This window comes from Chenopodium album, chromosome 20, assembly GCF_948465745.1.
Source record: "Chenopodium album chromosome 20, dcCheAlbu1.1, whole genome shotgun sequence".
NCBI classification, from domain to species: domain Eukaryota; kingdom Viridiplantae; phylum Streptophyta; class Magnoliopsida; order Caryophyllales; family Amaranthaceae; genus Chenopodium; species Chenopodium album.
Genome location: NC_137853.1, coordinates 11268720 through 11294262, shown reverse-complemented (window position 1 = coordinate 11294262; position 25543 = coordinate 11268720). Strand labels below are relative to the sequence as shown.

The window sequence follows — 25543 nt, the reverse complement described above, 5'->3', positions numbered from 1 at the left end:
AATGGGTTTTTATCAGTTCAATCTAAAGGGGGGAGCATAAAGCTGATAGGAGAACATACATGTTAACAAAAGCTCTCACTTTACCTTATATGTTGAATGGAGGAAACTTGGACACAAGACGAAAATGGTGGTGTTGGTAGAAGGTTCAATGGACGAAGCTTGGACACGATACTGTTAGTGATGTTAGTGGAAGGTTCAATGGAAAAAGCTTGGAGTTAACAAACGATACAAAGCTATCAAACGATATGTTCACTTCCGCCATAGTTGACTTAGTAGCCGAGGAAGACACTGTGACCAGACGTTTTAATATTGTTGCGCATAATATTGCAACATTGGTTAATCTAATAGATCAACCGGTGCAAGTTCACTTACAAGTTACAACATCATTTTCGAATATACTAATTCACTACTTATAATATTCAAAAGTATATTACTCGTAATATTTACAAGTCATCTTTATAATAACCTCGTGCGTCAAACAAACTCAAGAGATAGTTAAATTGAATTAGGTAATACTCACTAAAGACCTATTGAGTATGGAGTTCTTTATAGCAAAAACCTTCTTCATAGTTCGTACTACTCTATATGTACATTCTCATTGATGCCGATGCTCTAATAGTCTAATTACATCATTACATGTGAACTTTGGAACAAGGCAAATCCCATACCACATTTAACACGCCAAAAATCAACAAATCCAACAAATACTCGTACTACTCCACAATACAAACAATTGTCTTGAATAAGAGTCCAATTTCACCAGACTTTCTTCTTCATCTTCTTCCTCCTCAACTTTCTCTCTCCTCATCAAACCCCCCTTTCACTTTCTCTCTCCTCACTGACTCACTCTCTCAGAGTAAACATGGAGCAGCTCAAGACCATCGGCCGGGAGCTCGCAATGGGCTCCCAAGGCGGTTTCGGGCAATCGAAAGAATTCCTAGATCTCGTCAAATCAATCGGCGAAGCTCGATCTCGTTCCGAAGAAGATCGCATCGTTCTCAACGAAATCGAAACCCTAAAGCGCCGGATTATCGAACCCGATATCCCCAAACGAAAGATGAAGGAGTTCATCATTCGTCTCGTCTATGTTGAGATGCTTGGGCATGACGCCTCTTTTGGGTACATTCATGCTGTAAAAATGACTCATGATGATAATATTCTTCTTAAGCGAACTGGGTATTTGGCTGTTACCCTTTTTCTGAATGATGATCATGATCTTATCATCTTGATTGTTAATACAATTCAGAAGGATTTGAAATCTGATAATTATCTAGTGGTTTGTGCTGCTTTGAATGCGGTTTGTCGGTTGATCAATGAGGAGACTATTCCCGCGGTTTTGCCCCAGGTTGTTGACTTGCTTAATCACCCTAAAGAGGCTGTTAAGAAGAAGGCTGTTATGGCTTTGCATCGGTTTTATCAGCAGTCCCCGTCTTCGGTTTCGCACCTCGTCTCCAATTTTCGCAAGGTGAAAGGGTTTCTTTCTTTCTGTCATTTCTGCATTGTGTAAATTATGGGTTTTGGGTTGTGGATTATAGTGTTTGTTTATTATGACTTGTAATTTTGTTGAATTATTATTATGGGTTTTAAACTGTGCATTGTATTGTAGTAGTAATAGTTAGAATTTGTGTCCTGAAATTACTGGAAGGATTTGCATGTCAATGTGTGATGCCCTGGTTAACTGAAGTGAAAGTGAACTTCTTTCTGGTTTTAGCATTATATCAGTGGTTATTGTAATATGCCTTTGATTTAACACAATTAGGTGGATTCGACCTTCAGATCTGTGCATATGATTTTCTATTTTAAGTCGAAAGTAGTGAAGTAGTGAGTTTAATCCCTCGGAGTAGATTTGTGCTTGATCAATTTCTCAAAAGCATGGGTATTCAGGGTGCAATTCTGGAGAATTATGGATTTCAAGCTGTGTATTGTAGATATGCCTTATAATTCCTGGCAGAGTTTTGCTTGATGATTTGTGAAGGTAATTAACTGAAGTGAAAGTGAACTTCTTTAGGAATTGAAAAGTAGCATTATATTAGAAAAAATTGTAGTATGACTCTTTCACCCCAGTTAAGTTAGTTTGGCCCCTTAGATATGTGCATATGTTGTGCCGCTATAACATTGGATACGTGAAGTTAGACAGAGGTAGAGATAAATATAAAGTAGTGAGATACTGCCTTTGGAATAGATTTTTTTTACTGATCTTTGCCTCAATCCACAAGTAATATAGATTCAATATCAATGCTCCCATAATCTTTAATATTGATAGGAATGTGACTGATGGAACTTGGGACTTGTGAATTGTGAGCAAAACTGAATATTTGACTTTTTCTAGAGATGGGAAAAAAGGTTGATCTAAGATATTTCTTTTCATTCCCCGTTTTAACCAGTGAAGGGGAATTCTAAAACTTAAGTTGAATTGGCAAGCTTTTATACTTCTTGAAGCAAAGGGACTAGGCCACAAGGCAAAAATTAGCCATCACTCTGTAGCTGTTCTTGCCATACTTCACTGCTAATATTCACCTATCAAGAGTTTTATGTATATATTGGGTAAAGCTTTTTGGGGACAGTTTTTGACTTTTTGGTAGTACAATTCTCTTAACAGATTGAAATTCGACTATTTTTCAATATTGTTTGGTTGAGACTAGGAATTGTTGAGGATTGTGATATTTTGTGTAACTTAGACTGATAATTTAATTAAGTTGTAGATATGTGCTACTAGTTTGTAGATTATGTTGGATTGTTGATGAGCCTTAAGGAGAGGCTCCAATTCAATCAATCAATCAATCAAAGCCTTAATCCCATAAGTGGGGTCGGCTACATGTGCCAAGGATCTGGGTTAAAAATCTTTGATAAGAATTTATACAAATATGCACAAAAATTACTGAATTTGGTCCTTAAGCATGAAGATCTCGTTGGATGAAAATATGCAAGGAAAACAGGGGATTTAGTGATGGTAAATCGTGGTGCTGCTTGTCAAATACAGTTAAACTATCTACTTATCATTACCTGCGATTAATTTGTTTGGTAGTCTTGTTTTATGAAGATGGTATTACCTTATTGAAGCAGACAATAAGGAATTGATGGAGTGCCTACCTTTGTGGTTTGGTGGGTTATGTGAATGGAAAGAAACTAGTCTTTTTGTTATTGGTGTTAAATTTCTATTGTGAAACTTGAATTCTTTTTTTCCCGGTTTCAATTATTCCTTAATACCAATAATCTGACCTATATATTCTGGTGTTATAAATTTATTCAACTTCCAAGCTAAATGTCAGTCCTTAAAAATGTTTCATAACTATGAAAGATTCAAATTCCATTAAAAGATTTCTAGTCACTTCTACTTATTTTTAATAAAAAATTCAACTTTTCATAATAATTTTATTTTTCTCTCTTTAAAATTATTTTCAACTGAAAATAATTCAAAATTAGTTGTTAGAGGCAACTCTGTACTCTTTCAAGTCACAACAATATAGTTCTATGTGTGTTCAGTTATTATTATCTCTCTTTAAATGCTGAACTTTTCATAAGGGACTGACACTTTAGGAAGGAGGGAATAGTTATGACCTATTAACACTTGCTGTACAACTGAAGAGGGTTAATGGATTTTGTGGATTAATGATAGGAGTCAAACATTTTAAAGGTTCTTACTTCTATAATCTCCAATCAGCCTTTTATCATTCTTCTTGCTAAGTTTGTGACACAATAGTCTAGAGTCCTCTAGACCTGTCTTCCAGTCTAGTTCTGGGTTGAAAAAGTTTTGGTTTGTACATGTTGAGTTGTTGGTTGATTTTGGGTCAATCTTTTTTAGATATCATGTATATAATTTTTTTTGTTATTTTTTAATTTTGAGTTGAAGAATGTGCTCAAGAGTTAGCTTTAATTGGGTTTTTGGGTCAGGTAAACATTTGCTAGCTACATTATACCAAGTTAAAATATTAACCTGAATTGATTTGAATTAAAGAGTCTTCTGTTACAGGGATGTGGTGATTCTCATAGGGAATCCTTGAATGATTGTGAGATTTGAGAAATGTTAGTATGGAGACCAAAGTTTATGATATAACTGACAGAGAATAAAGATATACTTTGAAATCTTAGCTTTCTTAGGAATTAACTATTGGTAGAGATCTTACTGCTTAACAAGCTCCACCAAGATTGAGCACAGGTTTGCTGTAATCAAATCTGGAAGACAATAGTATTTATCTGTCATTTATTATATTGCAACCTCCTGGTTCCTATTTTCCTGGCTTTACCTATCAAGTTTCAATGTCTGCCTTGGAACTCTTTATGGTCCATATTTATGGATGAGATTATGTAAGAAGGGTATATGGTTCCTGGCTATTGTACTTTGGTTTCAGTTATGAATTTGTTATTGCTTTTTGGCTGGCATACTTATAGTCTAGACATAATAGATGATTAGATGAATAATGTACAAACAGCGAGGTGCCTGTCTTAGTGTCTAGTGATGGCATGATGCTTATGCTGTTTGGATGATCTGCTCCTATGTTAATTGCTTAATGGGCTTGGGTACTTGTGTTCGGCATAGGTAAGTGTCCAAGTGGCCGGCTCAACTATTTTGTGAAAATTGTATGTGATTTTGGTTGAAGTATCCAAGTGTTCTACCCATGTCAGAGTGTTGAGGATTTGGCATGGGTACTTGAGGTGAAATAAAGAGTCCGAATAATGTAGCTTCTGCACTCTGTTATGATGTTTGCTTGCTGTCATACTTATTTGCTTCTTTTGTTGTGCTGTGTTGGTTACATGATTTTTTTTGTTTTCTGCAGAAGCTTTCTGATAATGACCCTTCAGTGATGGGTGCTGCATTATGTCCTCTTTTTGATCTGATCACGATAGATGCTAATTCCTATAAAGATCTAGTTGGAAGCTTTGTGAGTATTTTAAAGCAAGTAGCAGAAAGAAGATTGCCCAAAAGCTATGATTATCATCAGATGCCTGCTCCATTCATTCAGGTATGTTATTTCTATTTTAATTCATTCTGTTATATGGAGACCTTAAATTTTGGATAATAAAGCAGGCTGTGCTATTCTTTATTTGTTCTTGAACATGATTTTAAATCTGTTATCCACTTGATTTTAAAAAGCATTGTGCGTTTAGTATGATAGGAGCTAAGGCTCTCGTTGAAGTATTCAGCACATTCCTGTAAAATCAATTTCAGATTGAGAGTAATAAGTTGTAAGATCCTTTTTATTGATTATTTTTCCAAGAACACTTAATTTTATTTTTGAAAAGAAAGGAAAATTCAACTATTTCTTAAACCAAATTAGACAGCAAATGGGAAAAAAATAAAAAGGAAAAGAGTCAAATATGCTGAGAATTAAAGATTAGATTAAAAACAACTCTACTTTTGTGATTTTTCACTTTTACATTATGGGCTAGAGTTGCTGGCGCTTTCCCAAATTATTCAACTGGGAAGATACAAAGAATTGAGAAAGCTTGCAAATTGATTATTTTTGTTGGTTCCCACCCATTCTTCTGTTTTAACTAGTTGTGTTAAAAAGTTGGGATTTTCACTGTTTGATTTTATTTTTAATAAGAAACTTAGTTACTTGCACTAACTGATCAAGCAAAAAAGAGTAAAAAATCCTGATCAAGCAAGAACTTGAAAGCCTTTGAACAATGGGTCCTTGCTAGAGAATTGGTAAGATAAACCCAAATACTATCTCTAGTGTCTGCTTGAAGGGTTAGATAGTTGAACTGCAAGACTGAGGAGACTACTAAAGTACTAGCATTGACTTATTTTTAGATAAAGCCTTTTGACAAAATGACAAGCTCAGGCTTTCCATGGATTTACACCAGGGGCTAGTTTAGTATTGTATTTCTATGTGAGGACAGCTTGTTCTCTTGCTATGCTTGATGGTCTTAGTTATAAATGGAATCCTGCTATTTTCCCCCTATCAAGCCATGTGATCTCCTCTAACTGATGACTTTGTATCATAACCTTGATAATACAGATTAAGTTGCTCAAAATTCTGGCATTGTTGGGCAGTGGTGACAAGCATGCAAGTGAACAAATGTATACTGTTCTGGGTGACTTAATTAGGAAGTCTGATTCATCTAGCAACATAGGAAATGCGGTGCTCTATGAAAGTGTGTGTTGTGCATCTGCCATCCATCCCAATACAAAATTATTGGAAGCAGCAGCTGATGCAATATCTAAGTTTTTGAAGGTATATTCTCTGATAAGCTGTTAATTGAAGTTTAATTACTGATAGTCTTTATCTGATTTTATGCAACTTTCTCTACCTAATGAGCAGAGTGATAGTCATAATTTAAAATACATGGGCATTGATGCCCTTGGAAGATTGATAAAGCTAAGTCCCGGAGTTGCGGAACAGCATCAACTGGCAGTGATCGATTGCCTGGAGGTAAGAACATATTGCCCCGAAACATTGGTCTCTCTTGAGGACCTTTTTTTTTTTTTTTTTTTTTTTTTTTGAACTTCCATTTTGTAATCAATTGAATGTAACTGCTCTTCAGAATCTGGTCCTACATTTTATTATGTTTTAATAAAGTAATTTAGGCCTTGTTTGGTACAAAGTATTTTGGAAAGCTTTTAGCTTATTATAAGAGCTATTTGGGCTAAAATAGCTATTTTTAAAAAGCTCATTATGAATGTTTTTTGAAAATTGAAATTAGCTTATAGCACAATTAGCTGTTTGGGTATTAAATACACTAAAACGGCTAAAAATAAACAACTATTTACCAAACACTTTTACACAATAAGCTATTTACAACCAGCTACTAAAATCAGCTAATATAACTAGTTAGTCAAACTAGGTAATACAATCAATTAACAACTAATTACCAAACAGGGCCTTAATTTGTGGAATTTTTTTTTTTTTTTTTTTTTTTTTCATGGAAATCTTCAAGGCTTTTGGGGATAATTGGTTGACTAGTACTCATAGATGGCTAAGGTGGATTGGCGGAACTTAGGAATTAGTTTGCTTCACAATATTATATTTGAGTGGAAGAGTGACACATAAATTATTGCCAATGTAAAAGTGGTCAGTCATTTGATCATCAGAAAGAGTAAAATTGAACTTCTAGCTGTGTGTCAGTTGCAGTCAGCTATTCTAATGCTATAATCAACTTATCATGTATTGTTGGCCATGTGCCTGTACCCTGTCTTGCTTTGCCAACAATAGAGAAGATTCTATCTTCCCTCCTGAAAAATGTACCCATTCTTACAGTGAAGCCAATAGCTCTGTCAAGTGTTGTCTAGAGCCTCCTTAACTTCCTCTCTCACAGTTGTGCCCTAATCTTATCATTAAAAAGTGCGCTCAGTCTGATGCTTCCTTGTCTTAACAAAAGAAGATAGTCCAAGTCGCACTTTATATGGATTTCTTCACAAGCTTCATTACAGGCATGCTTATGGTCTAATTATTGTCACAGATAAGGAGGAAAAGTAGGGGGCAGTTTAAGAAGGTGTGGAGATTTTCTTGTAGATTTGTTGGGGGGAGGGGTTTCAATCTCTGCCTCTAAAGATCAAACCTTTAGATAAGAGTATTGTGAGAAATGAAGAAAAAAGGATGAAATTAAATGAGTAATTTTCGCTTAGATTTTCTACAGGCATGCTTATGGTCTAATTTTTGTCACAAACAAGGAGGAAAAGTAGGGGAAACTTGGGAAGGTGTGTAAGGAATCATGTAGATGTAGGAGGGGATGAGATTAAATGTGTATCATCACCTTTTTTTTTTTTTTTTTTTTTTTTTTGGGGGGGGGGGGGTGGGTGTGTGTGTGTGTGTGTGTGTTCTAAATCTCGTTTTGGGAGAATTGAGGAAAAAGGGATGGCTCCTGCTTATTTTATCATTATTGGATGTTTTAGATTTTATCTTAATCATAGCAGCATAACTACTTTTCAAAGTTTTCATCCTTCAAAAAGTTGTTTATTTAGTTGGACTTTGGCTGATCTGGCTAAACTTCAACCAGTGGCCCGCCTGTATCAAAGATAGTTTAGGTGGGTGGTTTGGGCCATTGGGGCCAGGGTCACCACTGCACTAAACATGGGCAGCCCTTTAACAAGCTGGTTCTTGGTGGGTTGGCTTGGACCTGCCCACTGAGTATCTCTGTTGTACATTTAAACTCTAGTGTTATTAGTTATGCAATGGACGAATTTCTTGGTCAACAGTAGTCGTCTTAGCTGGTGGTTAAATCTATGTATAAATAAAGTAGATGATAGTTATCATATAGCAGCTTCAAGATAATTTGCTGGCCACTGGGTAAACTAACTACTGGTTATTGTAGGTGCCATGTTACTATGCTTATGCTTGAAAACAGAAATAGGAAAATAATGTTATTACTGATGTTTTTGCTCTTAAAAAGGGCCTTTTCCATAGAATTCAGTTAATTCGCTACCTAACAAAATGTTTGCTGACTTTTATATACAGGATCCAGATGATTCCCTGAAGCGAAAAACTTTTGAACTACTGTATAAGATGACCAAGTCCTCTAATGTGGAAGTGATTGTTGACCGAATGATTGAGTATATGATAAGTATTAACGATAGTCATTATAAAACTGAAATTGCATCACGGTGTGTTGAACTTGCTGAGCAATTTGCCCCAAGTAATCAGTGGTTTATTCAGGTATGCTCAGATCATAGTTTGCGCTTCTGCTTATTTAACAATTAACATCTACCAATCTCACTATTTTTTTGGCTTTTCCCAGACAATGAACAAAGTTTTCGAGCATGCTGGCGATTTGGTAAATATTAAGGTGGTGCACAATTTAATGCGTTTGATTGCAGAAGGATTTGGAGAGGAGGATGATACTGCAGATGGGCAGCTAAGATTATCTGCTGTGCGTTTCTACTACTGATTCTATTGTGTTAATATTCTTCTGTTTAAATCTTATTTTCGGCCTGCTTTATCTATAAATAGGATTTACGAAACACTTTTTTCAATATTCTATGTTGGATGATTTCTGGGCAATGTTTTTGTTGTATTAATCTCTGTATTATAGGATCAAAATTCAAAACTGGAAAACATTAACCTGGCTTTAAACAGCTTCAAGAAATTTGTTATACCCTCTGTCCAATTTAGTGTGCTCACTTATCATGGTACATAGATTTAGAGGTTTGTTGGTTTTTTGTTATAACTTGTTATCTTAATAATAAGGTAGATGTCAGTGGAGATTGCTGAAAGGTTTGCTTTTAATATATATATATATATATATATTTAATAATTTTATTGAATGAAAGTGAGTGTGATACCCGAAGTTGTTGGGAAGAGAGAGTTAATAAATATGTAGTTGGTCATTGCCAATTTTAGAGATGGGCATATAAGTTGGGACAGATGAAAAAGAAAAGTTATTTATTGGCTCTTCAGGTTGACCTTACTTGACCTGTGAACAATGGGCAGGATAGCGTATTCTCCAATCTCAGAGCTGTATGGCCTTGTTTGCAAATGACTTGATTCTGAAGTTGCTATACTTAGGAACATGCTTGTTAAGTTGCTATTCGCCTATTCTTAGGAATATGCTTGGTTCATATTTTGTTCTTGTTTTAAATTGGGTTAGTAAGCTTTTTATGAGTATATTCAGCAAGAAAATTATATAATTAAGTGTGGGTTAATTTGATATATTTAGGGTCAAAGTAAGGTTACCTGTTTGTTAGGTCTACTCTGTGGATTGAAGATGCTACATGATTTGGCTAAAATCCAAATAGCCAAACCCTATAATATTTAGTGGGTATTGGATTTGTGCGGGCTGTTTTAAATATTTTCAATTTGGTGCTAGCCTGTCCAGATAACTGCATTACTTTTCTAAATCATATGTGATGAGTAGGTAGAATAACTTTTGGGACCTAAAGTTTTTTATACGACTTAAGTACTTGGGTGAAAAAATATAATCAAGATGGAATACTTGAAAGGGGGCTCTTAAGTGATGTGCCATACTTTTAAAATCTTTTAAATATAGGATCTTCTAGGAAGTCATATTTGGGATGCATAATACATTTTATTGCTGCTCTTTTATTCATCTGCACGTGAGACTGTTAAATTAGTAACTATATTCCCTTATCAGTTTATTTGGAAAGGCTACTACGTATTTAGGTGTTTTTTCCTGTGAAAAGTCTGTTATAGTCTTCAGACATGGTTTTCCAAAGAAATTATGCCCTATTGATGATTTGAGCAATGAAACATATTCTTCAATTAAAATTATTATTGAATATATTGATTTGCATTTCATATCAATTCTGAGTTATGTAGGACTGTAATTCACAACTAATCAAGTTCTGTACATTTGATTTGGATTTGCAGGTTGAGTCTTATTTAAGAATCATTGGTGAACCTAAGCTTCCATCGGCATTCCTTCAAGTAAGCTTTCTTTGTTATCAATGCTTCTGCTCTAGCATCTTTGCTCCTTTAAATACCGTATAAACATTTTCATTTCCTTTTTATTAAACAAAAAATTTGATTACATTCCTTAACTCCACCTAAAACTGTCATGATAAGGAGGTACACTAACAGCTTGTTTGGATACATATTTAGGAAGGAAGGGGAGGGAAGGGTAGGGAGGGGAGGGAAGAGAAGAGAAGGGAAGGGAGGGAGGAAGAAATTCAGCTCCCTTGTTTGGATAAAGGATAAAAGAAAGGAGTGGGAGGGAGGAAGAAAGGGTAAAGAACAACCAACAGCAACATCGTGCTCCTTTGTTCCATTCAACCACTAAATTTCAATTCACAATCAAACCAAAATCCCTTGATTTTCTTCTTCTTCAGTACAATCATGGCGATTTACGCAGTTCATAAATCCTAGCAAAATTCGACTTTGGAAAAATAATTGTATGGGAATCAAAGAGCCCAGCGAAAGAGGCGGATAAAGAGTTTGCTTAAAAACTGGAAGCCATTGATTACGAGTCATGACAATAACAATGGTGAATTGGTGGTGGTAGAAAATTGGAATTTGGGGGAAGTATGCGTTCAATTCCAGCAATTTGAGGAGAGAGAAAATTTTGGGTTTTTTTTTTTTTTTTTTTTTGTAAAATTTCAGTTTGTATAATTTGTTTTCCTTTTACATCTGTTTTGTATAATGTATTTTCCTTCCAAATCTTTTCAAATTTGGAAAGATTTCAATCTTAAATAATTATTGACATATATTCCTCCCAAATCCTTTCCTTCCATATCCTTCCCCTCCATAATTTACTACCCAAAGTCCCAAACCCCTCTATCCAAACTATCTGTAAATTTAGACGGAGATGCTGCTTTTTACATTAATTGTAGACCAGTTATCAAATTTAATGAAGACAAGCTATCATCTACAATGCACACGACTGCATTTTGTGTCTGCAAAATGTAATTCTATGCCAGCAGACCCACTCTGAAGTTAAAATAAGCCCTGCTCTCTCTTTTATTTCTACCACTAATCAATTAAGTATTTTTCTCAATAGATGTCCACTTCCTTGATCTGCATCACAACTCTAATTATCTTTCAAATATCCCACAAGGCCACAAATAACATATTATTTTTCTTGAAAAGTTAAATTTATTCTATTGTTGATTCCTTTACAGGTTATTTGTTGGGTGTTAGGGGAGTATGGAATTGCTTATGGAAAATATTCTGCTTCATACATTACTGGAAAGCTCTGTGATGTGGCAGAAGCCTATTCAACCGATGACACAGTAAAGGTAAACGTTGAACCTTTTGGTCTCTAAGTCATCTCTTTTCATTTGTAGAGCTTTCAATTTTCGTGAATGATTTTTGTTTCCACTGCATTATTAGTATGTATTTCCACTAAGGACGGATCCATCTGCACGTTGATGTTCTACACGGTGCAAATACTTTAAAAAGAATACAACATCTCAGAAATATTTTGCTTACTTATCTACAATTTTGAGCTCAAATAGGACATATTGAAACATTGCTCGTGTAATGTGCATATATGAAACTGAATTCACATATAATCCACAATTCATAACTTAACCTCTTGGTACCTCTTTGACACAGCTCACACTTCACAGGCAATAGTATTCAAATTTATTTGGCAAAAGTCCAAGCTCTTCTAAATCTCAAATGTGCAATCAGAAATCTTGGATTGACAGCATTGATTGATTTTCAAAACCATAGATTAGGGCTTTAGCCTTCGTTTGCTGATTGGATTCAGCTCTCTCTTGCTTCAGATGATTACCAATTGATGATAATTCATGATGGAGTGATATTAAAATCCAGGAGAAAGTTTGAGATCTAGTAAGAAAAAGAAAATATTTACTAAAGATCCCAACAAACATGTACCTCCTCTGTTTTTAGGAAGAGTTAAAAAGAAAGCTAAAAGACAATATTGCCCTTACCCACTACCCCTGTTCACCGAGTCACTGAATAAACCTTCCCCTGACCAAACCCTCCCCTGTCACACACTTCACCACTACAACTCTACAACCGCCACCACAATCCCTCAAATACAACCCCTACACCACCGCAACAACACCGGCTAACCCTTATCTCTCCTCTACGGCGTCCACTCCCCTCAAAACATCTTTCATCACCACATTTGACCACCACAAAATAATGTCGTCAACAACAATGAAAGGCGGCAAGACCAACTGTTCTTGCTTCAAATTAAGTAAATGAGACGAAAGAGAAAATACCACCACCAAAATTTTTTAAATGAGAGGTAACAGAAAATGCCCACACTCCACCAACCACAGTTCTTGTTTCAATTTTCTTAAAAATTGAGAGCTTGGTGGTCGAATTTGGCTATGGTGGTTTCAGATTTAGAATTTCTAGCCAAATTCGACCATCATGGCCTCGATTTTGGTGAACTTTAAGTGATTTTACAAACTAAGGAGGTGACCGTGGGAGATAACGGTGATGATAAACAGAGGATGGTGGTGTTTCAAAAATATTGTTAGGGTGGCGGACATGGGTGGCTGCCATGGTTACTTGGGAGGATGGAGGGAAGATATGGTGGTGGAACTATGCAGAACTAAGGGGTATGATTGAGGTGAGAGAGAAAGGGGGTAAGGTAACAAAGGTAGAATGTTGAAAATGTAAGGGTAAATAAGTAAAAGTGTAGTATTAAATTTGCCAAAAAAAGAAACAGGTCAAATAAAAAGAAACTTCCCAAAAAGGAATACGGGTCAAGTAATAAAGATCGGAGAAAGTAATTCAATATGCAGCTACTTAAGACTACCTTACATTTTCTATGTGACTGATGCAATTAACTCTGACAAAATTCTTTTTCTGGCTAAAAGCTACTTAATGTATCCCTCCTCAATGTGGGCTTGGCTGCTTGGGGGCCTGCTATGCTAATGGGTTCACCCCCTCTCCCAAGCAACCAAGTAGAACGATGATAATGTGATTTTATATATGCACAGGTTTTAGTGTTCTGCGTCTTCTGATGGTTTATGTTATTGTCTTTTTTTGAAGGCATATGCACTTACAGCTCTTATGAAGATCTATGCATTTGAAAAAGCTGCGGGAAGAAAAGTGGACATGCTTCCTGAGGTAGTGTCATCACTTCAAAATCAATTTTAATCATTATTAAATTATTGGTATGCGGATATATGTTGTCCTAATGAATTTTCCTTTCTCTTTGAAAAGAATGCCCTTTCTATCCGACCTTCTATAAAGTATCTACACTTGCTGTCCTAAGTTGAGTTTTGTTGGAAACTTTGTCATGAGTTCTAAGCATAATCATCGTGTAATAATTTATCGGTCTTACTTGCTGTTCTGATCTTCTGTCTCTTTTCCAGGATACCTTGTCCCCCTAATATGCTTTTCCTGTTGTATCTCGGATGTGCAGTTTTAATAATACTCCCTCCATCTTCATTTTATTTTCTTAGGTTTGGGCACACATATTCAGAGAAGATGGTAGAATGGTATATGCTCCTTGGTAGATATTGGAAAATTACGAATAAATTAGTAGTTTGAGGGAGAAAGAGAGTGAAGTAAGTTAGTGGCAGGGCTCACATTGCATGGGTTAAATGAGTTAGGTGAGAAAGATACAAAGAAACCTTAATTTTTTATTTTATAAATTTAACTTTGATCTACTCTTTCTCTCGCATTTGAACATGAGGCGGCCCCTTGTGCCTTGTTTGAGGTGGCCCCGAGGCGCACACTTTTGTCACCTATTGGAATGCGTTGTGTCTATTTTGACCTTTGATCTACTCTTTCTCCCGCATTGTAACATGAGGCGGCCCAGGCCCTCTGCCTTGTGCCTTGTTTGAGGTGGCTTGAGGCGCGCACTTGTTGTCACCTTTTGGAATGCGTTGTGTCTAATTAGGGAAGGCAATTTGATATGCGCTTTGACTTGCCCGCCACTTAGTTGTGCTTTTTAACTAAGAGGGAGACCAAAGATGACTTGGATGGAAGGAGTTAAGAAGGATATGTAGAAATTTGGTTGTGTATATCACTTGAGAGAGGATCATGGTTGACGATCACTGGGGTTGAATCTTGGTTCATGTAGTTGACCCCGCCATTAGGATTAAGGCTTCAATGTTCTTGTTTTCTGTTGTTAAAAATGAACATTATCTTCTAGTGTATGGATGGATAATTTTGTCTAAAGTTAAAATGTCAACCAAAGGCAGGTCATTCTGTTGTGGGGATTTTTCTTGTTTCCTACTTGATGCTTGGTCCAGCTATGTGTTACATGCTTTTAGGTAGTAAGTGTATTAATGCAATAATCCTCAATTTGACATCCAGGTCTTTTGGGATTCAGTATAGAGTCAATGCATAACTGATCTTTGTCGATAAATCTTTCTTTCATTAATGTTTATTTGAATAAAGATTGATTCTTAAATACAAAGTCATGTGATATCTATAAAACGATTTATATCTAATAAATACATGAGACATGACAATTGAATCAAATAAAAACATCCATAAATCAAAACTACGTTCTTTGTTGCAAATTGTTCATTCTTCGTACCCTCTTTCGTGTCGTTGTGATTTATAGTTTTCTTCGACAAGGGGTCTATCGATCTGCTGTGGTCGTCTGATTCATCTGATTGTAACTGAAGGTTTAACTTTACAACAATCTGTTAAGCAAAAAAGCTAATCTTCCTTCAAAAGAGAGAACAAAAACCCAGTCTTTTAAAGGAGAAAAATCCTCCTAAAGAAGAAGATGAACTCTTGTCATTCAAGGGAGAAGCGTTCCTTCTAAAAGAGGAAGGGTTATTATAAACCTAAAAACAAACAAAAATAAAGAGAATATGCACAAGAAACAAAGATTGGGGCTTTCCATTGGTAAAAACCGATGGAAGCCCCGCCAAAATTCAATAATGGATGCTAGTGTTTTAGGGAGAGGAGAGAGAGGCTACTAATACACAACTGGATGTGAATATAATGGCTATTCTCTCATTACTTTGTTTAATTGGTTTTGGTTATTTTATTAATATTTTATAAAAAAAATTGTTTAATGCTTCTGGAGCCAATATTTTGGTTACAGTATCTTGCAAAAACTAAAAAGTTTGCTAGTCTTGGGTTGCATTTTTTGGGTAATTCTATCAAACATCTAAAGATGAGTGTTGCAAATTATATACTGCTATACATTCTGATGTTTTTGGTCTTCCTCTCAGTGTCAGTCATTGATTGAAGAGCTGTCAGCGTCCCATTCAACAGATTTGCAGCAGCGTGCATATGAACTGCAAGCTGTGATTGGTTTGGATTCTCAAGCTGTTGAAACTATACTGCCATTTGATGCAAGCTGTGAAGATATTGAGGTCATATACTCTAGCTTTATATGCTGAGGCTTCAATTACTTGCAAGGGCTTCCTTACTATTTTTATTTTTCTGTGCATGGTACATCAGCTTTATAGCTAAACAGTCTGCATATGTCAAGATTCTCAACATTATGTCTCATATGAAATATATTGAAAGCATCTAGATTCTGGTATATCTGTTTGAGAGTCTAGAAAGAGGACAAAGATACTAGATATATATGTGGGTTGGACAAGTTACTTGACAGATGTGCGGAAATAAATTGCTTATTAGTATTATAAACAAAGAACATGTTCATGGGTATGCTGATTTCTTGGGTTTTCTTGTTGTCTATGCAATGTTATCTTTACAAAGTATTTCCTAACTTATGTTATCATAAATATTTGATTACATGAATAGTAACGTTGGGGTTCTGACATTTGCTTTTTCCTTTTTGATTCTAACATCTAATGTCATCAATTTCTATTTGTATCATCAATAATTCTTATTTGTGTCATCCATTCTTGTACTTAAATAATTGCAGGTTGACAAAAGCCTCTCATTCCTCAATGGTTATGTGCAAAAATCTCTAGAAAATGGGGCTCAACCCTATGTCTCTGAGAACCAACATTCTGCTATGCCAATTATCAGCAACTTTAGAAGTCAAACTCACCATGAGTCATCCGCTCATGGACTTAGGTTCGAGGCCTATGAACTTCCAAAGCCTATTGAGCAGCCAAAGCCTACTTTGGCTTCACATGTTCTTTCGACAGATCTTGTCTCTGTATCTGAGCCATCATATACTCGAGAGTTCCACCAGGCTGCATCAGTTAGACCGTCGGCTGATGCTGGGTCCAATGAAATCAAGCTACGGCTTGATGGGGTCCAAAAGAAATGGGGAAGGCCAAATTATTCCTCTCCGCCGTCAACTTCAAATTCTTCCTCTCAAAATGTTAGTAATGGAGGTTCACATAATAATGAAGTAGGCGCTGTAAGCTCAAAACCTAAGGATACTTCTTACGGTTATAAGAAGCAGACAGTGGAAATTGATCCAGAGAAACAGAGGCTTGCTGCTTCACTGTTTGGCGGTCTTTCAAAAGAAGACAAAAGGCCTTCTACAACCAGCTATAAATCTACAAAAACATCCAGTCATGTTGGGAAGTCCCAAGAAACAAGATCAGCGGCAGAGATGACACCACCACCACCTCCCCCTCCTGACTTGCTTGATTTTGGTGAACCTGATAACATGGGAGGTTCATCAATAATTGATCCTTTCACCCAGTTGGAAGGTCTTTTAGAGGCAGGTCCGGGTGCATCATCTGCAGCTAATTCTAGCTCCGTCAGTTCTGCTAAAGAGTCTGATCTTATGTCACTTTATGGAGATATGCCAATGAGCACACAATCTGATTTTGTTGATACTCTCAGTAAAGATGATAACCTTATTTTTGGGTCCTCAGATGGAACCAATAAGAATGGTCATGTCCAACAATCCCAAGAAAGCAAAGGCCCAAACCTGAAGGATGCACTGCAGAAGGATGCCTTGGTGAGGCAGATGGGTGTAACCCCAACAAGTCAAAACCCCAACTTGTTCAAGGACTTGTTTGGCTAAGTTACTCGAAAGCAATTCTCTAGTTTCTCTCACCAGTCAGTTGGGCTGGCAAAGCTACAGAAGGGCACAATGCTTGGAGCTGCTGGCTAGAAGTATTTTGCTAGTCTAGGTAATATGATGTCGTGTAAAGGATTTCAGTAAAGTGGATGGGTAAAAATTCGAGTACAGTCTCAAATGCGGATCCTCCGGTTCAGTTTTTGTTCGTCGATGGTGATGTCTTTGTACAACTGGTGCCATTTAAGAGTTTGGTGGTGTATATTTGGGATGTTGGATCTCACTTTCCAGTTATTCATATATGGGGGCTATTTTCCCCTTGCATATGCTGAGAGATGATCAACAATTTTGGTGCTTTTTGACCAATGCTTTGTTTCTTTTCTAAGTGAAGTAGGTGCTCTTATTAATAATCCTCTGTTGTAATAATGGTACCAATAAAATTGTATCAGTATTTTTTTTTAATTGTTATTTTTTAAAAAAAAAATTTATATATGGTTCCTCTTTTTTCAATGTAAGGGCTACAGAAGCTACCTACTGCAAAGCTTGCTCTTGAGTGTAATATTGAAGATGCATACATATTCTTGTAGTTATTTTAATCACCTTTTTCAAGTGTTCATTGATGAACGAGTTTAAATCTATATTTGGAGGCCATTAGGAGCAGGATTATGTAATGTGATGAGAGCTATTATAATATATGGTTTTTTCTGTTTATTAACCATATAAAATTCAAGCAATCACAAGATTACAACATAGGATTTATTTTTCTTAGCGCGTTATGTAGGATTATAAATTTAAGTTATAGCCAATTAAATAAGAGATTTGTAATTTCTTTTACAATTAAATAATTCAAATGTCACGTAAGTAAAATTGACGAATGAAATTTTATAGTTTAAATTAATTAAATACAAAATGTTATCTTTTGAGATTAGGAATTTTATCTAATATTTCAAAACTAATATAATAACAATTTTAATCACATAAAAAAAAAAAAAAAACTTTTTTAAGAAATACTAACAAACTGTACATCGCACGGGTTTTATCTAGTTCATTATAATTTCACACATTATTTCGTTTTGAGTCTGAGAAAGGTCGGGGCAGAGTTTACACAACTCCGTCCACACTAGATACGCTAATAAATAAACAATGATTGGATAGGATAGATATAAAGAAGACTTAGTTAAATAGAAGTCCACTTAAAACACGTCAATTTCCTTCACACATCTATCATCAACTCATCGATCTAATATGGATTCAACTTACCGACTTACCGCCGTGTTTTAATGCCAAATCCGCAGCACTCAGTTACTATTAAAGTACCATTGACACCCTTCTGTAGTCTACCGCTTTGACCCACTCAATATCAAAGAGAGAGAAATAAACTAGAGAGAGAATATTTGAAAAAACACAACAAGATGCAAGGAAAAATGCTAGCACTATTTATAACTAGTACCAAAGTCACATCTCTTGATACAAATCATTTTTTTAAAAAAAACCGTGTATTTTAATAGTACCTCTACTCCAAAATTGATGACACGTTAGACTTTTATTTATTTATTTATTTATTATTATTATTATTATAAAAATATCAAAAAAAAACCTACAAAGTCAATCAATTTACAAGAAATTGGTGGGTAACCGAGATACAATCTGGGCCCCCACCCCTCTAGCTATAGCGAACCCGATCCTGCTGAAGATGTGAGCAGCTACACGAGCACCAATATCCCGAGTCTTAGCGAACGCCTGAACCCGCTTTAGCAACGCAACAACATCCTTCTCTAATTCCCCCAACGAAGAAAAAGAAGAAAGGAAGAAAATCATAGCCAATAGCCCTGCAACGCGCCCATACTAGCCGTCGCAGACACAACACGACCTGGAACGAAGTCAGACAACCCCGATTGTGTCAAAGGTGAAGACCCCGTCAAGTCAACACATACATCAAGGGCTCTATCCCAAGAATAAATCAACACATCTGTTTTAGTATTATTATTATACTTCTCCGTTCTATTAATATTGCAACAATGATAAAGTTACGCATCCTAAAACACATTTTATATGTTAAATATCTATAATTATGTAAGAGTAAAAATTATACAAATTTAATATTATAAAAGTATTTTATGAGACGAATCCAATAAATTCCACGTGACTATATTTTGTTTAACATATAAATCATATTATATGGTCAAACAAGAGTGATTAATAGTGCAAAAAGTCCATTGTTGCAATATTAATAGAATGGAGGAAGTATTTACTTCGACTATAATTTTTTGCTAACATGATAAAACATATTAAAATAGTGTATCGACATATGTGAAAAGTTTGATTGTGTCAACTATTCGAAAATCACATAATTTAATATGTGGTTGGCCACACCTGTATGGCCGGAGTTATTTATTCGGGGGTTTTTCGATTGGTCTTGCTCGGTCAGATAAGGATTACTTGATTAGTCAGAGATTACTCGATCGGTTAGAAATTATTCAATTAGTGTTTTGGTGTGTACCAGCCGGCCACAGGATATGGTCAGCCACACTGAAAACGCGGTGTTTAGAAATAGAGGAAGTACAAAAATGTGCTTGCTTGCCGCTCTTTAACTTCCCCTATACGTGTGGTAATTAAGAAACAATGATTGAATAAGATATAAAGAAGTTTTTTTTTTTTATTTTTTTTTTGAGGGAATATAAAGAAGACTTTAATAAAATATAATCCACTTAAAAGTTAAAATCCGTCATTTTCTTTCACGCATCTATCATCAATTCATGTTTCATATCTAAATATGAGTTCAACTTACCGACTTACCGCCGTTTCGGACTCTTTTAAACCAAAAACCATATTTTCAACTTATTATATTTTAATCGTAAATCCGGCGCACTCAATTAGTATTTAAGGACCATTTACATTTGATCCATTCTACCATCTTGACTTTCCCAATATCGAAGAGAGAAAAACTAGAGAGAGAAAATTGTGTCCAAAAACTTGAAATAAACAAGAAAACAAGATCTAAGAAAAAAAATGCCAGCACTATATATAACAACAAATGTGAATTTGGAAGGTGTTGATGTTGAACCTATCTTCTCTGAAGCTAGTGCTGCTATTGCTTCCATTATCGGCCGCCCGAAACATGTAAGTAAACCCTACTCCCTTCTCTGTACAACTTAGCTATCGATCATTCATTCATTTGGATCGGAATTTGTTTTTATACGATATAAATAAATCACAATGGCATTATAATAAATTACAAATGGGCGAGGGGGATTATTAGGATGTGTGATTTTTTATTCATAGTTCCTTGACTATACGGCTATACCAATATGGTACATCATTTGTATGTATGTCAATCAATGTCATTGGTTCTTTTTTTATTATTATTTTTTTTATTTTTTATTGTGTATCATTGGTAATAGCTTAAATTTGCACGAGGATTCAGAAATCTATATTGCTAAGTAAAGAGAATGAAAGATCAATGAGAGGTCACCAATGCCTCATTAGTCAAAAATCCACTAAAAAAATGGAAAGATGCCTGATCTACAATTATCATGGTACTCAAAATCAATAGAATATGAAAACCAAAATCAATCAAGAACATCTTTATACCTCCATTTCAGACTAGCACGTAAATTATTTTAGAACAGAAAAAGTCTACTTTGTACTTCATTTTTGTTATATTATCTCATTGGATAATGTTATATATAGCCCTTATATAAGCATTACACATACTCTTGGAAATTAAATATACTTCTTACTTAGGACATACTTTGTAGTTTGTACGGAGTACTTCATTTTTTTTTTTTTTTTATATCGTCTCATTTTTTGTGAATACATTTATCAAAACAAAATCTTTATCATTAATACGTCTATAAAAGCACAAAACATATAAATATATTGAAAAAATATATTGTAAATATATTACTTTTGTAATATCCAATAAGGTCAAAGTTGATTATTTTAGTATTATTCAAATATAATATCATACGCTTAATATGAACAAACAAAGATTGTACTAATCAACAAGATTAACACCCCAAAAAAAAAAGAAAAAAAGAAAAAAAGAAAAGAAAAGACTGATTCAAATGAATGTCTTCGTTTAAGGCATTTTCAATCAGAAGATTGACTAAGTAAGCATTGGTTCAATTCCCTCAAAAAATAAAAAAGCAAGCATTGGTTCAAATATCGTCGTGCTTCTTAAAATATCTTATGAAGATAGGGAATAAACGAAGCTATGGACTTAAATTTTAACTACCTTATCTTCAAAAAAGTTGTTGAGCTTTCTTATTTTTAAAATTAATATTGAAAAAAATATTAATATTGAAATTGTATAGCCAATGGTTGTGCATTATTTTGTGTTCATGCTTGTTTGCTTCGATGTGGAAAGTATATCTCTTCCTAAGCAATGGCAACACATTGTTTCTTCAATGTAGAAAATTCTATTTTCACTCATATAGGGATTAAGATGTTATGTAACTTAATTTATCCATTTTGTGGGAAATAGAAGTTACTAGGATATGTCACTATCCAAAATTCCAAACAATTACTCCATAATACTCCATTTTGATATATTGAAAATATACTCATGACAAAATAATATCATTATTTTAATCAATAATAAATATTATTATAAATTAGTAGAAAACACGGTCAAAACAAGGGTAATGATAAATGAACCCTTCAGATTACAAATAAACATCTAAAATCTTTCTTAATTTGGTACTCCGTATTAAATTAGATTTGCATTACAAAATCTATGTCATGAAATGTTATATTTCATTTATATTTGTCTACTTTTATTTCCTTATACCCCCTCTGTTTCAAAATAACTAACACAATCAAATTTTGTTTACATTTGAAACTTTATACCATTAAGATGGAGAAAATATATTTCAACCAAACGGCAATTATTCAAAATAAGTTGTAACTGGAGTGGCGCATTTTTTTATGGAGGGAGTGATAAAGGTTGTGTATTAAAGGAATTGGATTAGTAATTGTTCCCTATGTAGTTGGGCAAGTTCAACTTTAAAAGCATTGATTGGTGATAGAGGGTGTGTATAGTGATTTATTTATGGAGGTCCTTATACAATACTATAGCTACATATTATGCCATTATGGCTAGGCAAGTTCATTGTCTGGGCAAGTTCATTGTTTAAAGCACTGAATTGTCACGTACTCACGTCAATTTGAGCTGCATAGTAGGAAATAAATGCTCGATATGGATTGTTTACTCTCCCATATATTATTTTATTAATATAAATTTAAATGGGACAGATAAATTAAGACGAGATGATTAATTTTATTTGTTATACGGAGTCATATAGTGTAACTAAGCTGAGCATAATTATAATCAAAATTCTTATTGGTAGAAGTAGAATGAAGGTCAACTCTCAACATTGATATTGAATCATTTCTTGGAGATTGCGAGCAAATGAGTTATGGCCTATGGGTGGTTATTTTACGTCAAAAAAGAAAGTGGAGGAAAAGATAGCTAGCTACGTGATATTAGGCAGAGTCAATTCTAATTTTTGAGACTTGTGTTTTCATATTTCAGTCCAACATTTTTCCATTGACATTTGACACTGCTTTTCCACCAAATAAAAGTACAAGTGTTTAGTTTTTGTTTGTTTTTGTTTTCAAGGGAAAGAAAAACATTCTCGTCTAAAAAAAAAAAAAGGGGGAAAGAAAAACATAAATATAGTGTAAACATTACTTGTACTTCGTAATACTTTGTGTAATGTTAAAATGATTTTGATTAATGATAACCAAATTGGTATAAAACTTAAATCCCCTTTGTCACACTGATATAAATGTCGTCAAAAGTAATAAATTAGTACTATGTTGTGTATTTTGTCCATTGATATAAATGTTATTCCGTATAGAAGGTAACCGTGTGAATAATATAAAATTAGATACATAGCGTGTTTTCGAAAATCACTGCTTGCGTCAAGTTTGAAGCGGTGAAGTGTGAGCTATGACCGATATGCAAAATAGTTATGATTTTGATTGTAAAAGTTATATTATTTTCTCTAGATCTGTGGTTTACAAATTTTATTGTTATTGTAAATGTCGTATGGCTATTTATTAATGATAATAGTTTTCTTCCTGTAGATACATATAGCGTGTTTGTGCGTCAATGCCTCATAGCTAGTTACTAAAATTAGTGGAACACAGTATTTGTGTTGTGTTACTCCAACAAATGTCCAAAATGAAAATCAAAGTGCCGTCTCCACTAATATACACAACTATACAAATGACCGTATTACTAACATCAAAAATCATGTCTACGACTAAATTGGAGCGTGGTTGTAGTCATATGGAGGGCCCAAATTTGGTAGAATTAACACCACTTTACTTGGCTAGTTTTGAGAGAGAGAACAATGAACAACAAGTTTGTTGTGAATAGGGCTAGTGCAATGTGTGATACCTATTACCTAGTATTTGTTAAGGAGAGTGGATATTATGTGCAATAGTTATGAAATCCCTAACAGTGGATAGACTATAAAAAGTAAGAGAATTATTACTATGATATCTCGGTATTTTGATTTAGTGGCGATTTAAAATCCCTAAAAGGTTAGGAGGAATTCAATTTGAATTGAATCAAACCCCTCATAATTAAAACGTTTAATATTGTTATCGTAATTGATTGATAATGTTATCTGAATACTTCTCAATTAAGTTCACATTACATGATTTAAATTCGAGAGAAATGAAACTCGAATACGAATCTATAATTATTATCCTTGTCCAATTAGAAATGAGTTGGATATGAATTTGATAGATTCAGACTCATCTAGTTGGTGTTTCTTTAATAAAGAAAGATCAATTTACTAAAGCCCCTTTATATATTCTCAATAGTTGTTTTCAATGTCTCCTACATGCTATGTTTCCTTTAATCAATAAGTACCAATTGCAATCATATGCATACATCAAATAATCAATAGATATAACCACTCAGTAAGGATTAAGACATTTTTGGTCAACTTTATTTAAATTATTAGTACCAAAAATGAAAATAATTAGCATTATTCCATAATTATTGTTTGACCCTTTTTTAAAAAATTACCTTAGGAGTAGTTGCAAGCTGAGCTAACCGAAAATGATTGTTGAAATAATTATTACTTCTTATTATAATTTTATTTATGTATTTATTTATTTAATTTTAATATTTGCACCAAAAAAAAATTTTTATTTAATTTTAATATGATTGTATTTATTATTTCAGTTGGTGATGGTGGTAGTGAAAGGATCAGTACCAATATCATTTACAGGAACAAAAGATCCAGCAGCATTTGCACAATTAATATCAATGGGTGGTATTAATAAAGTTGTCAAGAAAAATTTAATAACAAGTCTTGGTGCTATTCTTCAAAATCATTTAACTATTCCTCCTGCTAGATTTTTCTGCCATGTTATTGATACTACTGCTGGTCGCCCACAATCTAAGCTTTAATTTCTTGTAATCTTGATTAATTTTTTTTAATTGAATTTGGTTTTACCTTGTGTAATAAACCCAATTAAAATTGATTTATCAATTGGAATAATATTAATTTTTGTGGCAAATGGTTATATTTGATTATTTGGAAAATAAGTTGTTAGTATGATGGTTCTGGTTAGGATTAAGGTGAAAATTGTGTATCTATCCGTTCTTTACTGATTGGTTGTCTTGAGATTCCGTTTCATGCAAATGGAAATTAATATTTTAAGGCCAGGATAAATACGAAGTATATAAACATAGTCAAGTTTGATTTGTTTCAATTGTTGGTTTCTAAATACTTCAATATTTATATAGTATTTGAAATACGTAACTTGAGATATTTTAATTACAATGTTACATGTTATGAAAAAAATTAATATTGCATTGAGAACAGTGTAAAAAGCAAATAAAACATTAAAGGAAAATTTGATTTAAATAATCCAACATTTGACGTATTTGTTTTTAATAATCCAACGTTTTAATTATTCTCCAATAATCCAAGCTTTAGGGGTATTCTATTTTATTAGGCCAAATCGGTCACCAACCTACAACAGTAGGTTACCTTGCCACGTGTTATATTTTGATTTGCCTATATTTTTTTTTTTTTTCTAAAAACTTTTTTTTTTTTTCATTTCCCCTTCCCCTACCTTCATCCCCTCCATAACTCCCTGCTACCAAATTTAGAGCATCCACCAGATCTAAGACCAGCCTCCCTAAACCCACCACCACATCAAAGACCCACCACCAGCAACACCATCACAAACCCAGAAACCCTTCGAACCTTGTTTAAACTTGACCCTAGAACCCAGAAAACCCCATAACCGTCACGCAAAACCTGAA

At 34.3% G+C, this 25543-nt stretch overlaps 2 protein-coding genes across 2 annotated transcripts; both read left to right on the top strand.

The window, feature by feature from the left end:
* The first annotated feature begins 724 nt into the window (after nt 1–724).
* LOC145598550 (AP-4 complex subunit epsilon-like) lies at nt 725–17754 on the top strand. Its single transcript, XM_081654924.1, has 11 exons — nt 725–1465; nt 4776–4961; nt 5964–6179; nt 6267–6377; nt 8400–8597; nt 8680–8811; nt 10269–10325; nt 11516–11632; nt 13371–13448; nt 15521–15664; nt 16186–17754. Exons 1-11 carry the CDS (start codon nt 863–865, stop codon nt 17248–17250), a joined length of 2907 nt encoding a protein of 968 aa, XP_081511050.1. The 5' UTR covers nt 725–862; the 3' UTR covers nt 17251–17754.
* A 2344-nt stretch (nt 17755–20098) lies between these two features.
* On the top strand, nt 20099–24770 carry LOC145599051 (uncharacterized). Its single transcript, XM_081655463.1, has 2 exons — nt 20099–20364; nt 24452–24770. Exons 1-2 carry the CDS (start codon nt 20254–20256, stop codon nt 24677–24679), a joined length of 339 nt encoding a protein of 112 aa, XP_081511589.1. The 5' UTR covers nt 20099–20253; the 3' UTR covers nt 24680–24770.
* Nucleotides 24771–25543: the final 773 nt, after the last annotated feature.